The 13,737-nt window shown below is 33.3% G+C and overlaps 1 protein-coding gene across 1 annotated transcript in view; it reads left to right on the forward strand.

Annotated features, from left to right (window-relative positions):
• The window catches only part of LOC138136369 (protogenin-like), a 67,647-nt gene that overhangs the window by 36,758 nt on the left and 17,152 nt on the right, over nt 1–13,737 (forward strand). The window contains exon 2 of the mRNA XM_069055539.1: nt 5,615–5,941. Coding sequence (XP_068911640.1) covers nt 5,615–5,941 — 327 coding nt within the window. The remainder of the gene's footprint in view (nt 1–5,614; nt 5,942–13,737) is intronic.

A 13,737-nucleotide genomic window follows, 5' to 3' on the forward strand; every position in this document is an offset into this window, starting at 1 on the left:
GCAAATGAAAATTTTCCTTACCCTTTAGTTATACTAAGACTGGGCGCGACCTTGACGCGACCTTGAAACACAACAAGAGAGAAAAAAAGGCATTTGCACAAGGTTTGAATGGTGGGACACGACCTAGGAGGATGCCCTAAGGCTGTCTAGCCAGAAAAAACGCGAAAATTCCAGAAGTAGTTAAAGTGAACAATTACCATCGTTTTTCCAAATAATATCAAAAATAAAAAACGGATTGTACATTTCCGTCTTCACCTTGTTTATTTTTAGTGAACGCTATTAAGACTAATTAATTAATTAATTAACGCGAATTCAGTGGTGTGTAGCTGCCTATCTTAATTTTTTGTTATTGTTTTTAGGGGTCACACCACGTTGAGATTTTCTAAAAATCACTTTATTTTTTGGCTAGGTTTATTATTTATACTTTTAAGAATACTTTCTTTTGCGTTTTTCTCGAAATTACTATTTTCTACTTTGGATCTATATAACAGTACATATATTAAAACATGAGTTTTATAAAACTTATATTAAGACACGAGTCAGATTTGCAGCACGACTACTCCAAGCAGGAGTGTCTGTAAATGACGAGTGCTCTTGAGTTTTATAAAACGAATTTTTTATGCTATTTTTTTTTAATTTGCATATTAAATACATGTTTTTTTACAAATAAAATCAATTTTGGTAATTTAGGGAATTTTGTGACAGTTGGTGACACATTTATTTCATGGTTAACAATTAAAGTAAAATTCTAAATTTGAATCTAGACTAAACATAATTGTTATTTTTCGCAAGTGAAATTGCAATTAAAGATGAATTATCTAGAAATGCGGCAAATAGCAGAGAATACCAGTCAATTTGCTGCCGGCAATGTATGTTACCAACTGAAAATAGTTCCTAGATTTCGGATGTGTGAATAGCTTAAACGAATGCGTTAACAGCTTTGTTAAAACAGCAAATTAGAAAATAGTATATTATGATACGAGTCTTATAAGAAGCATTTTATCGCACGCACGGTTTTAGAGCACGACGAGCTTGCGAGGAGTGCCCTAAAGGAGTAAGTGCGATAAAATGCCTTATAAACGAGATGTATGTCATACAGTATTTTTTCTACTTTGCCACTTTTTCAATGAAAAAAAAAAATTTAAAACCGTTTAAGTTGAAGGATTCCACCCAAGGTCACGTCTGCGGTCTGCCACGACACCACAGTATCCGTCAAAATTGAAAAATTAAATTTCACTATTTTTAGTATTATTATTATATCACGCGTTTTCCTATTACGATACGCAAAACAGTATCGTAATAGCATCAGTACGAACGCAAAATAGAAAAAAGCCATTACGACACGCATTTTACATGCTATAATAGAAATTTGCGTATCGAGACAGACCAGTGCAATTTGTCATCATTTTTGATCTATGTGGTCTTTTTCCTAAAAAAGCGGGGTTGCAGGGCTTCATAAAAAAATGTATAACTCCTGAACCATTGGAAATAAATAATTGATTTTTTTAAATTGAATTCCTAAAGGCTTGGTCGATCTGTTGCGTCATTAGTGAAGTCTTTTTATGTTTCATATGCGTACTGCAATTTTTCAAAATTGGTAGTCAAAAAATGTCGAAAACTTCATTTTTTTAAATAGCAACAATGTACCATTTCTGACAATAGATATTAATGTAAAAAAATTTATTTTAAAGCCACTTTTTAACATTGTGTATGCCTATTCCCAGCTGTTTTGCGTAATTTCTATTTTTTGAATAAAATATTCTTTTTTTTTATCAAGTATGTAATTGTTTTATTTAAATTTTTATTCAAAAATCGCATGCAACAGACAGTACATAGATAACAAAATAATAAAAAATAAGCAAATTAACAAAAAATATCAATGAAAACGCAGGCATACATTTACATTAAAATATTTTTTTGTTAATTTGCTTGTTTTTTATTATTTTGTTGTTATCTATTATTTATTGCAATGCAATTTTTGAATAAAAATTCAAATAAAAATTGCTTGATAAAAAAAAGAATACTTTATTCAAAAAATTGACATTACGCCAAAACGGCTGGAAATAGGCATACATAATGTTAATACAAGTGGCCTTAAAAACAAATTTTACACTTATATCTAGTATGAGAAATAGTATGTAGTTGCTATTTAAAAAAATTAAGTTTTCGACATTTTTTGATCAATTTTGAAAAATTTCAGTAGACGTATGAAACGTAAAAATATGTCGCAAATAGCGCAAAAACTCGGTCAAATCTTTGGGAATTCTGTAAAAAAAAATTAATTACCTACATATTTCCAATGGTTCAGGAGTTATAATTTTTTAAATTAAACTGCAACCCCGCTTTTTTGCGAAAAAAATGGCAGAAAAATGACATAAAGACGTTTTGAACTCAAAAACTAACGTAAAATCTAAATATCAAATCAAAATGGGGTCTTTCCATTTAAAAAAACAAATGCGGCGTCGATTTCCGATATTTCCGGAAGTGTCGCTATTTTGAAAATATTTTATTTGAACTTGGAGCGGTGGATGATAGTCGGCTACCAATTTTCGTATTAATACAATTTTGGGAAATCAGAAAGTTTCTAACAAACGGGCTACGTGAATCACCCTGTACACAATTGTTGCAAACATTAAAAGTGTCTTGGCCAGTTAGACTAATCCTTGGTAAATTGCTGTCTACAACATTTTGGTGAAAAATGCTTTCACCGCCAACTATTGTGCTTTTATTCGTGTCGTCGATTGGCGCCATTTGAATCTTCCAAACAATGACGTTTGTTGCCAACGATGACAAAATTACCCAAATCTGAAAAATAGTTAAGTTTCGCTTAAAAATGGTCTAAAAGGTGTTAAGTAGAAAAAAGAGTATGATATCTCGTTTATAAGGCATTTTGTGGCACTTACTCCTTTATCGCACTCCTAGCAAGCTCGTCGTTCCCTAAACCCGTGCGTGCTATAAGATGCTTCTTGTAAGACTCGTATCATAATATGCTATTTTCAAACTGGTGGAAAAATATCTCGAGATCTACTTAACCGATTTTGATGAAATGTTTACCACATAATCTAGGATGTAGCATAGGATCTTTTTGACTGGATGCCGCGTTTATTTGTCATTAATTTTTAAAACTCAGTATATATATTTTTTTAACAGCTGTCATTTTTACAAAGCCATTTAAATTTTTTTTTCTCTCTGTTACACTTTAACCATTACGTTTCTTTACAAAAAAAATAGTGTTTTATTTTTCGGACGGTTCTGGCACAGAAAAAAATTCCAACATCGGCAGGGATTTTTAAAAGAGACTAGATGACTTATATCTCCGCCATTTTTTTTGTTCGTTTTTTTAAAATTTGATTATAAAACTATACCTATGTATTTGTGAAAAATAAATATTATTTTATATAGTTAATAGTCGCGTAAAAAAAATTATACCTATTTTGCTGGGCTCCAAAGTGGTGTAACCCCTTAATGAAGAACCCCCCAGAAAGGCCAAGACCTTTATCTTAAATGTTTCAACATTTTTGCGGAAAATAGTCACGTCAGTTTCTAATATTTTTAAAAATTCCATTTTTTCAGTTCTCCAGATATTATCAATTTTGGACAAAAATACAGATCAGATTTAAAATAGATTGAAGGAAAAACATTTAAATTTATCTTCAGCGTCGAATAAGAGTTTGAAAAAGAAGTGCAATTGTCAAAATGTCACAAATGAATTCAAAATACGATTTTTGGAACTTCTTTCTTGGAATTCACCATATACAGGATGTCCCAGAATTGCCTCCCGAGGGAAAAAGGGAGTATTTGGGTAAATGTGATAATTTGAATGTTAAAGAAAAAAAAGTCCTGTCTCAAGCGATAATCGAGAAAAGCCATCCTAAACTTGACCAATCAGAGTTGAGTACCATCGAGGTACGATGACAGCAATTTTGCGGTTTCAAAGTTCTCTAGTCGCAAAATTCCAAGTAAACTTTTCGCTGATTGTTGCGATGTCAATAATTATTTTTGCTGTCTAGAAACCTGTTCGATTTTGTAATAATACCTGAGGAGCTTCTGAGATTGTTTTCTATAGGGAGGCAGTTCTGGGACAGGAGTAAAGACAGTAAGGGTGTAACAATAAAATAATTTTTTTCTTGCTCTTGCAAACTGTTTAATAACATTTGCTGTTCCAACTCCTAAATTGGTAATTTATTGCTTTTACAGCACAGTTTGTACAAAGAGAGTTCCAGTAGAATGAGCATGTAGGGAAAGATAACCTATGAATTTTTTTTTCTGTTTTCGAAATTATGTACATTCTAAACAGCAACTTTAATTCATAATACAACATCGTAAATATTCCCTTGTTGTCTTCGTTTGTTCAAATAATATTGAATAAATTAGCCACCACTCTTCAGGCTAATTCACTATAAATAAAATGGATTTTTTCTTCAAATTTCCTAAAATAAGAATAATAGATTGCATTAAATCTCGTTCAAAACTTATAATACAATTGGCAAAATGAAGAATTTTTAATTATTATTATTACTATTAGTGGTTGCGATTTTATGTATGGTTCTAGGTCTTTTATGCATTAACAATTCTGTTGGGACTTCAGGTGGAACTTATTTTTCAATAATAATTTTTTGTTGAAAATAAAGCTAATATTTAGTACTACACATTGCAGAGTTGTAACCGAAAGTATTTGAAGTTTTCAGTAACAAAATGGTAACTTCATGCTGCGCAACTTACACCCAACTCCCCAGAGTTACATTATCATTCCAACATTGTTTGTTTTACTACACCGAGTGCGAACGAGGTTTCCGTTAATTAACATTAATAACAATTTCCGCTTTAATTGGAAGCGAACGAAATTTATGCAGCATTAGATTATTTTACATATGTTTAAGTTTTTAGAAGCGAAGTGAAACAAAAACTGTTACAATGAGAAACACCACTTTCCGTCTTAAGTTATTTTTTACTTTGACATATTCTGTATCTTCAGGACTTACGTAAGGACCAAGCCGGATGTCGAATCGGTTATCCAGCTAACGCGGCTTCTTCTGTTTATTTGCTTATTTGGAATTTGGCTATTATAAACGGGAAAACCAGGCAATTGACAATAAGAAAGATCTTCAACCTTTTGAACCGGGTGGGCTAACAACTGATTTTTAAATGTCGCGTTACACGTTTTCAAGAGGATTAGTAAGGCGCTTTGCAAGGATCCAAGTTTCCACACCTTGAATCTTAAATCAGTAGTGGAAGAACAAACAATTTCGCTTTTTGAAACTTCTCAAATCACTCTTTTTCTCTTAAACAATACATCAAAGAGATCCCTGCACTTGTGCCCAAGTCTTTCTACTTTATAGGTGCTTGTAATAAATGATAATTGATATCAAACATAATACGACATGCAGAGATTTCAGTTGTTTTTCGACCTTGCCACCAATAAGAACTAATAACCCTGGACGGCTAATACCTAATCATAGTTTTAAATGATTTTATATCGCACATCACATTTGGCAGATTCTCTATTATATTTTTTATACGTCATTATCACTGGACGCCATTTAAAAATGTTGTTGCCATTTTTTCTCTTCGATGTCAACTTCCCCAAATTTTACATTGTCGTTTGTTGTTGCAGCGTTTGCAGGAGCCGTAGATGTACCCGAAGTACCTCTCTCCATTCAGCTGAAGGATCCAAAAGATGTGACGGTGAGCAGAGGACAGTCGGCCATCTTGCAATGCGATGCGAAGTCTTTGATGCCCGGTCTGCAAATAACTTGGTTCCACAATGATAACCAAATCACAAGCAACGACACCAGACGATATGTGCAGAATGACGGGTCCCTTTATATCCCCAAAGTTGGTGGGGGCAAAAACAATAAAGGTCTCACCGGAGAATACCAATGTCGAGCAACTGCTCAAAATGTTTCGATGCTCTCCAATCCGGCTAAATTAAAAATCGCCTGTGAGTAGATCAAAGATTCATAAACTAGAGTGAGTAAATACTGAAGAAATGATACGGAACATGCATGTCAACGCAGCTTTCCAAGAGAATGACGAAAAAATTGTAAACAAAGACCAGCTCTGTAAAAGTACGAATTGTCACAGAGATCTGGTTTTTGTTTACATTTTTTCATCAGGCTTTTTATAAGCTGTCAAGACATGTCACATTTCTTTGTGAGTATTTATTCTTTGCTATAGTCCACGAGGACGAAGGTAGCACTCATCCGCATAGCCATTACACGCGAGTAAATGTGATACTTTTTTTATCATCGTTTTCATCAGTACATACTTCTTTTGAATCAAAAATGAATGTTGCGTCGTATCGTAGCTGCGTTATCGATTGTGTGATGATTTGCAAATGCAATTGTGCGATTGGTCGCAACCCGTGGAGTAATGAATCATTACTCACGACCGTGGGTAATACCACTACTTTAAAGTAAATGCATACGAATTTAATGCATTATTGATGCGAGTCATTGTGGAACTTTTTTGGCCATACAATATCTACATGGTATTATCATGTGTGGGATTTTTTAAAATTGAAATCATTTTCATGTGACGTTATTCAAGAAGATTTTTTCATTTGCTTGGAAATTTTTTATAAATGTGTAACAACTTTGCGAAGGCGCACGTACCAATATGTTGGGCAATAATCGTTTTCCCAACGATATTAGAACCGTGTTCTTCCGATATTTGAAATTTATAACGATTACCCTAGGGTAGAAATGGGTTAATACAAAGTGTGCCTGAGGAGATTTAATTCAATGGGAATTTAACTGTGGTAATAATGGAAGTATGTACTAGAAAATAAACTAACGTGAGCCACATGCAGCTGCAAAAAAGATACTAAATTTAGCAAATAGTGTGGTTTTTGCGGGCGCAGATGATGAATGGCGTATAACTTTTCACTTTTTCATTCGAATCTCTTACAAAAATACAGCCGTTCTCTATTATGACGGTAATAAAATAGTAACATTTTTTTACATATTTTTTATTTATACCACTTGAAATCATCCGCTTCAAACACTTGATAAACCATGTAACATTTATTTTTTTAGAGCAGTTGTAATTTTATACCTGTCATTATTTGTCAAACATCAGTTTAAAAAATGCCACATGATAATAATTTCAACGATGAAATTAATTATGTATTAATACTCGTAATAACTCTCTATTGCGAACTTATTTGAAATTCAAGTTACCAAACCCTGGATATATTAGTTTCCATCTAATCGATATTCTCTTAATTTGGGTCAAGACTTTTTGCGTGCTACGTATAAAATATCCTCATTCGAAACTCTTATGAAAGACAAAAGTTTGTTCGATAAACTTTTTCCATGGGTTAATCAAAAAATCAATTTCTCCGTTTAGGTGGGAAATGTATTTTTGAAATGTTTTTTATCATCTCATCTTTTATTCATGGTCGCAGGAGTTTTTTCGTTGAAAATTAAAAAGTGGAAGAAGGCGGCGACAGGTTCTTTCTGCAGCTCGATGTCTGATAAGAATTTTAAAAATTTGTTGTAAAAATGTCAACATGGTGAACGAGCAAGTACGAAACAAGTTTCCCAATTAGTTTTAGAAGTAAGATGTTTCCTGAAAGCATACAAGGTGTTGCGGGAGTCCACGTAGAAAATTTAACCCCAAATGGAACTCGTCAAAATGAGCAACATCTTTATGTATCGTTAAAATATGTAATTTTGGACACCAAGAGCTCCACACCCGCCTATGTGTTTATTCGTTCATTCATAATAAAGCACGAAAAAGTTGGATACTCGCATAAAAACAATTAAAAAAAAACGTAGGTAATGTCAATACAGTATCCATTAAGGTAGGTTAGTGATAGGTTTGCTGACCTAACGTGATAAAAGAGTTGTAACAAATGTTCAAAGTGCCTTTCTTGATTGTCGATGCAGGCTTACGCCGTTCGCACCAAAGAAGTTTGTGTTGGCATTGCTGAATTTTTACGAATTCTTACGTAGATTTAAAATAATTATTTGTGTATCAAGTTGTGTATCGAGTTTGGGTTTTTTAGTCGAGGCGGAGCCGAGACTTGAAAATAGGCGTCAAAAGGCACTTTTTGGCCGAGGTGCACACAACGTTTTTCGTGTTCGTTTAAGCAAAAATTTGGAAAACATGAATTAATTGTAAATTTTGAGGTTATCTTTGACAGATGTCAAGTTCGGTGTATAAAACTGAAAAAATTATATATTTAGTTATACAGGGTGAGGCGGGAGAAACGGCCGAAACTTCATGAATGTATTCACACGTGAAAATAATGTAAAATAAACTCATATGTTCTTATCTGATTTTCATTTGTTTTCAAGTTATTCCATCCCGAACGAGACACTTCTGGAACCTCTCTCTAATAAATCGAAACATGAATATCCGCAAAAACTCTTTAAAAACAGAGAGTGACCAAAACCTTGTTATGAGTGAAATAGAAATAAACACTAAATACACATCCGCAAAAACGTGTAAGATTAAGAGTGAAAACCAAGTGAAAGGAAAAGTCAAAGTAAAAACCATAAATAAACAGTACCTATCGTACGAATGTAGTTGTTTGGTTGCAATGCTTGCACCCGCTGAACATAATAGGGGTGCAACCCTTGCTTTTTAAGAGCACGACATACGACAAACTGAGATATCTGAATTTTACGAACTAACTTTCACAGTCTCTAGAATTTGGGGTTCGGAGTAAGCTCTTGGCCCCTGTCCACACTTTTCAGTCGAAAAGTACCATTTTCTCGTAGACACTGGACAACAGTCAGAAATAAAGTCCCTAGATATCTAGGGACTTTAGTCAGAAATGTTTGCGAATGCAGAACACAATGCCCCGGAACCTTTTTGCGATACAAAGCTTGTGCCCTCAAACCAACACATCTACACTTCCGTAACAAAGTACCATATCGGTCATTTCATTATTGGGATAATTTTCCATGAAAATGACACACTGAGACGCAAAATTCCAAGCAAACAATAGCCGATGGTAGCACTGAAAGCAACTAATCTGCACGCGACACTAGCACCCGCGATAACACAACTTTTTGCACCTTTTTTGCGTTGCGCCTGGATAACTTTTAAATCTTAGTATTCCTCTTAACGTCATATCATTGGTGTACTCAACTTTTGTGCTTGAACTGTACATGGGTTTTTTGCTTTATGCCGATCTATAGTGCAAAACTGAATTCACGTGATTTTCACAATTGGTATGAAGATTCTAGTGTTTTAATATTGTGATATATTTCGATTTCATCCTGTAAAGAGTGGAATACAAAAAGAAAAAGAAATAAATGCGAATTTAAAAAGCGGAAAATAAAGTGGTTCTAAGACGACTATAAAAATAAGTAGTGATTTATACTTTTTATCATTCATTGATGAGCAATGATTTATTTTTAAATGGCAACAACCTATATTTCTGATTGTGATAAGCCCTTTTCTTTCATTATAGTGATATGAAAAAATGTACTCTTCGACAAGACATTTTTTGAGGATATTTGTATGATATGTCATATGCGTGCTGGCGTGCATTTGATTTTTTGGATATCATTGCAAATTGACTTGGAATTGCGGCGCGCCTATGAACTGTCAGAAGAAATGTCAACTCTATCCTACCTACAGAGTTGCCACATACATAGTTGCCATATTTATCCACAACTATTTTATCTTCTTACTGCAGAATAAAAAGAACAAGAGGCTGTGCCACAATATCAATTATCGCTTTTTCGATTTACTTTTTCTTTTCTTCAATCAAACCAAAATTCGTAGTTTTTATTGAACTATTACAGCGTGATCAACAATGACTGAGTCTGTTGGCAATGACATAATTGAAAAATATTGGTGTTTTTTCTTTTGTCTCGTAATTACCGCTGACCGGATGTTTTAACTTGACACGACATTATGACAGTTATGTTTATTCTCGTCTTTTTTTTTTAATCAGCTGTCAGTGTCAAAACTTTATAGAAGACCAGACTGTGTTACCCTAAAACCCGTACTTACCGACCAACTAGTGAAAATTGCCACCAAAAATTTCCAACAAAATGTTTCCACTAGGATATTTTATTTTCTATTTTATAGAATTTTTCAATCCGCTCGGTGAATTGTCATGCCGAATACAAACTCGTGGGTACGAAATTGCCGGAAATTTTCTCCTCAGACCACTCGTATTTGTTTCTTAAAACAATTTTCACTTGTTCGCTTCGCTCACTCGTGAAAATTGTCGCCGAAACAAATACTCGTATCTGAGATCGAAAATTTCCGGCAATTTCGTACCCACTCGTATTACTATTGACAAAATAAAAATATTTCTAAATTGGGGATTGTTATAACCAAAGTTGGCAATATAATTATTTTATAAACATGATTCGAAAACAACGTAATTTACTTGAGGCTAAAATGAAAAATGCCTAAAAAGGTTGGCACCGTTCTTTTCCTTTATTATAATTACAAATCCTGAGTTGTAAAAACGAAAATTGACGAACAGAGAATGATAACCTCATAAATACAACTTGACACATTTTTCACCAAACAGTGTTGCCGGTTGTATTTCTAACGTAGAATGCAGTGTTGGTGGAAATTTAGAATTGAGACAGACTATAAAGTCGGTACAGGTTGCAATGAAGCATCTTGCAACCGAGATTGAGAAATTTGCCTAATGTAACGATGTTTGCAATGACTGCAACAGTTACTTGTTTGGTATGCGTCGGGATTCTAGTTACATTTTTTTAACTGTCAAACCCACTGTCAAATTGCTGACTTTTAGGTTATGTGTATTAAACGTTCTCCTTGTAAACGTTATACAGAGTGATCACAAAAAAACGCCCCAGCTTATATCTTTCTTATTTGACATTTGATTTCAACCAGTAATACATCAAATTAAAGGGTTTAAAAAGTACTATAAACTGAACACAAAATGTTGCCCTTAGCAACCCTCCCTTGCAAGGGTCAAGGGTCAACTTTATTTTTTTTAATGGCAACATACAATTTTTTTGGTACAGTTAGATTCATTATGTTTTTCTAAGTTCAAAAATATAGCACACTCTGTATATTTAAATGTCATTCTAATTTCTAATTCTAATAGGAATAAGTAGAACTTTATTCCTAACAGGCTATGAATTACTTATGAAGACATTTTTTTAGTCATGGAAACAATATTTATTAAGTAATACAAACAATAAAAATAACAATAATTTTTTTTCAACTGATCTGTTCAAATTGAGCACCATTTTGTTCGAGACACTTCACGTGGCTTTCAGAAGGCTTTCAGGTGGCGTTTCTCTGCAAGTAGTAATTTCTATTATTTCCGAAATATGCTTGCACATATCCACAATTTCATTATTGTTCATTTTATTTCACAACACGAAATTGGAGAAAAAAAATTAAACAAAAATCACGACAAATAAAGTTTATTTTCAAAATAAATGTTTATTTTTTTTGTATTTCCATGGCTACAAGAATATCTTAAGTAATTCATGGCCTGTTACGAATAAAGTTCTACTTATTCCTAATGATTTTGAATTTTATTTATTTCTTATGTTAAATTAACATTTAAATATACAGGGTGTGCTATATTTTTTAACTCAGAAAAACATAATGAATCTAACTGTACCAAAAAAATTATATGTTGCTATTTAAAAAATTTAAGTTGACCCTTGACCCTTGTAAGATAGGGTTGCTAAGGGCAACATTTTATATCCAGATTATAGTACTTTTTGAACCCTTTAATTTGATGTACTTACCGCTTGTTGAAATCGGATTTCAAATAAGAAAGATATAAGCTGGGGCGTTTTTTTGTGATCACTCTGTATCAATTTGACAGAGATTTCAAATGTCATGAAAGAAAGAAGCGCCAACGCCGCCAACTATAAATTTTGTAAATTACCAGAAATGTTACCAACATAATTTTTTTCCCCTGCTTCTTTCAACCTGTACCGACTTTACATATTTATAAAAATGAACCTTTGATGGTAAATTTCAAATTTTCCTGTCAAAGCTGACAAGCGAGAATGCGATTAGATTTCAGGGATAAAGTTTGTCCAGCGAGAGATAGGTTGACGTAAAAATCACTAAATGCTACGTAGAGAAAGTAATACCTAGCGCACGAAAAAATTGAAATACAGGGTTATTCTAAATGATTGTAGTCGAAGTAGGCCATGCCCATGTTATTACGTTTTTGCCGCTTTCATGTGAACTGTCAGTTGTGTCGCTGTCACTGTCATTTTTTAGGTGAAAAGTGCTGTGATGAGGATTTTATTTATTTTTGTTAAATTAACGATTGAATCCAGAAATATTGAGTTGTTCTACAATCAATTTTAAAAATATTGAGTTGTTTTGCACCCAATTTAACACATCATTTTTATGATTTTTTTATGTGGAGCGGCAACCATAAATTTTACATTCAGTTTTCACGCCTACTTCGACTACAATCATTTAGAATAACCCTGTATATGCTTCAAGCAGTAACATTTTTGCCCTGAAATTATGCCCTAATTAATGTATTCTAGTGTATTTTGTGGTGTTGGGTTAATTTAATACAAGTTAAAATCTCCCAATCTCTCGCTGGACGAAGTATACTAAAATCATTCAAATTTTCATTGTTACCAATAGATTCAGTCATTCTTGATTACGTCGTATTTCTCATAGAACTTTATCAGCTGTTAGAGCTGAAGAGTTCCGTCATTACAATTGGGACACATCGGAAAAAGACCTAGTGATGATTAAAATGACGCAATGATAAATGACGTTACATTATACCGGGTGATCAAGAAGGACTGTTTCAGTTGGCAATACAATTAAGAACATTTTTTTATTCGGCTATTTGCAACACTGCAACCGGATATGTTTTGTGGGTTTAACGGCAAAAAGAAATCAAAGTTGGAATTTGGAATCATAATCTAAAAATTAACTAAAGGATATTCTCGAAGTGTTCCCCATTTTGCTCTAAACATAAATTAACTCTTCTCTCGAACGATTCACCAGCATGTTTAATATAATTTGGAATGTCAAATTTGACTTATCACTGATGCGGCTGTCAGTGTGAAGTCGTCAATAACCGGAAGTTACTCCAGTTGTACCATTTAAAAATAAAATTCAGCATTACCAACTTAAACAGTCCTTCTTGATCACCCCGTAGTATACAGGGTGTTTTCGAAGTTGAGGCGTTCCTTTTAACATGTGATAGTATGCGTTGTTCTAAAGAATTTTAGCCAAAATCACCTTAGTAAAATGTGTACGACAATGAAGATACAATAAGTTCATTTTTTTGAAATTTTTGAAACCGGTCCTGCTCAAATTTGCGCTGATTTGTTAGAAATTGGAATTGACAAAAAAAAATCAAATGAGCATGGACGTTAATCAAAACTACTGTCAGAGTTGTCATCTAATTAGTCGAAATGGCTTTATTATTAGGAAAATAATGAGCTCACAGATATGTTGCAAATGCATGGGCAATGTTATCACGTTATTAGAATGCATCTGCAGCGTCCAGAGAGTATTGCAAAGCGATTTCCGGAAAGACACCATTCTGGGCCAGGTTAGTTATTAATCTAGTACAGCGGAGAAATGGACAGGACCGGACTTAAAATTTTAGAAAACAATAAAAATATACAATCATCTCTGTTAATACAAACATTTTACTAAGAAGATTTAGGCTAAAATTCTTAAGAATAATGTGTAGTACCTCGTGTTACAAGGAACGCGTCAACTTCGAGAACATCCTGTATATTGCCGTTATACTTTTTATCTGCTCCGCTCACATAAATT

The sequence above is a fragment of the Tenebrio molitor genome, chromosome 8 (assembly GCF_963966145.1).
Source record: "Tenebrio molitor chromosome 8, icTenMoli1.1, whole genome shotgun sequence".
Lineage (NCBI taxonomy): Eukaryota > Metazoa > Arthropoda > Insecta > Coleoptera > Tenebrionidae > Tenebrio > Tenebrio molitor.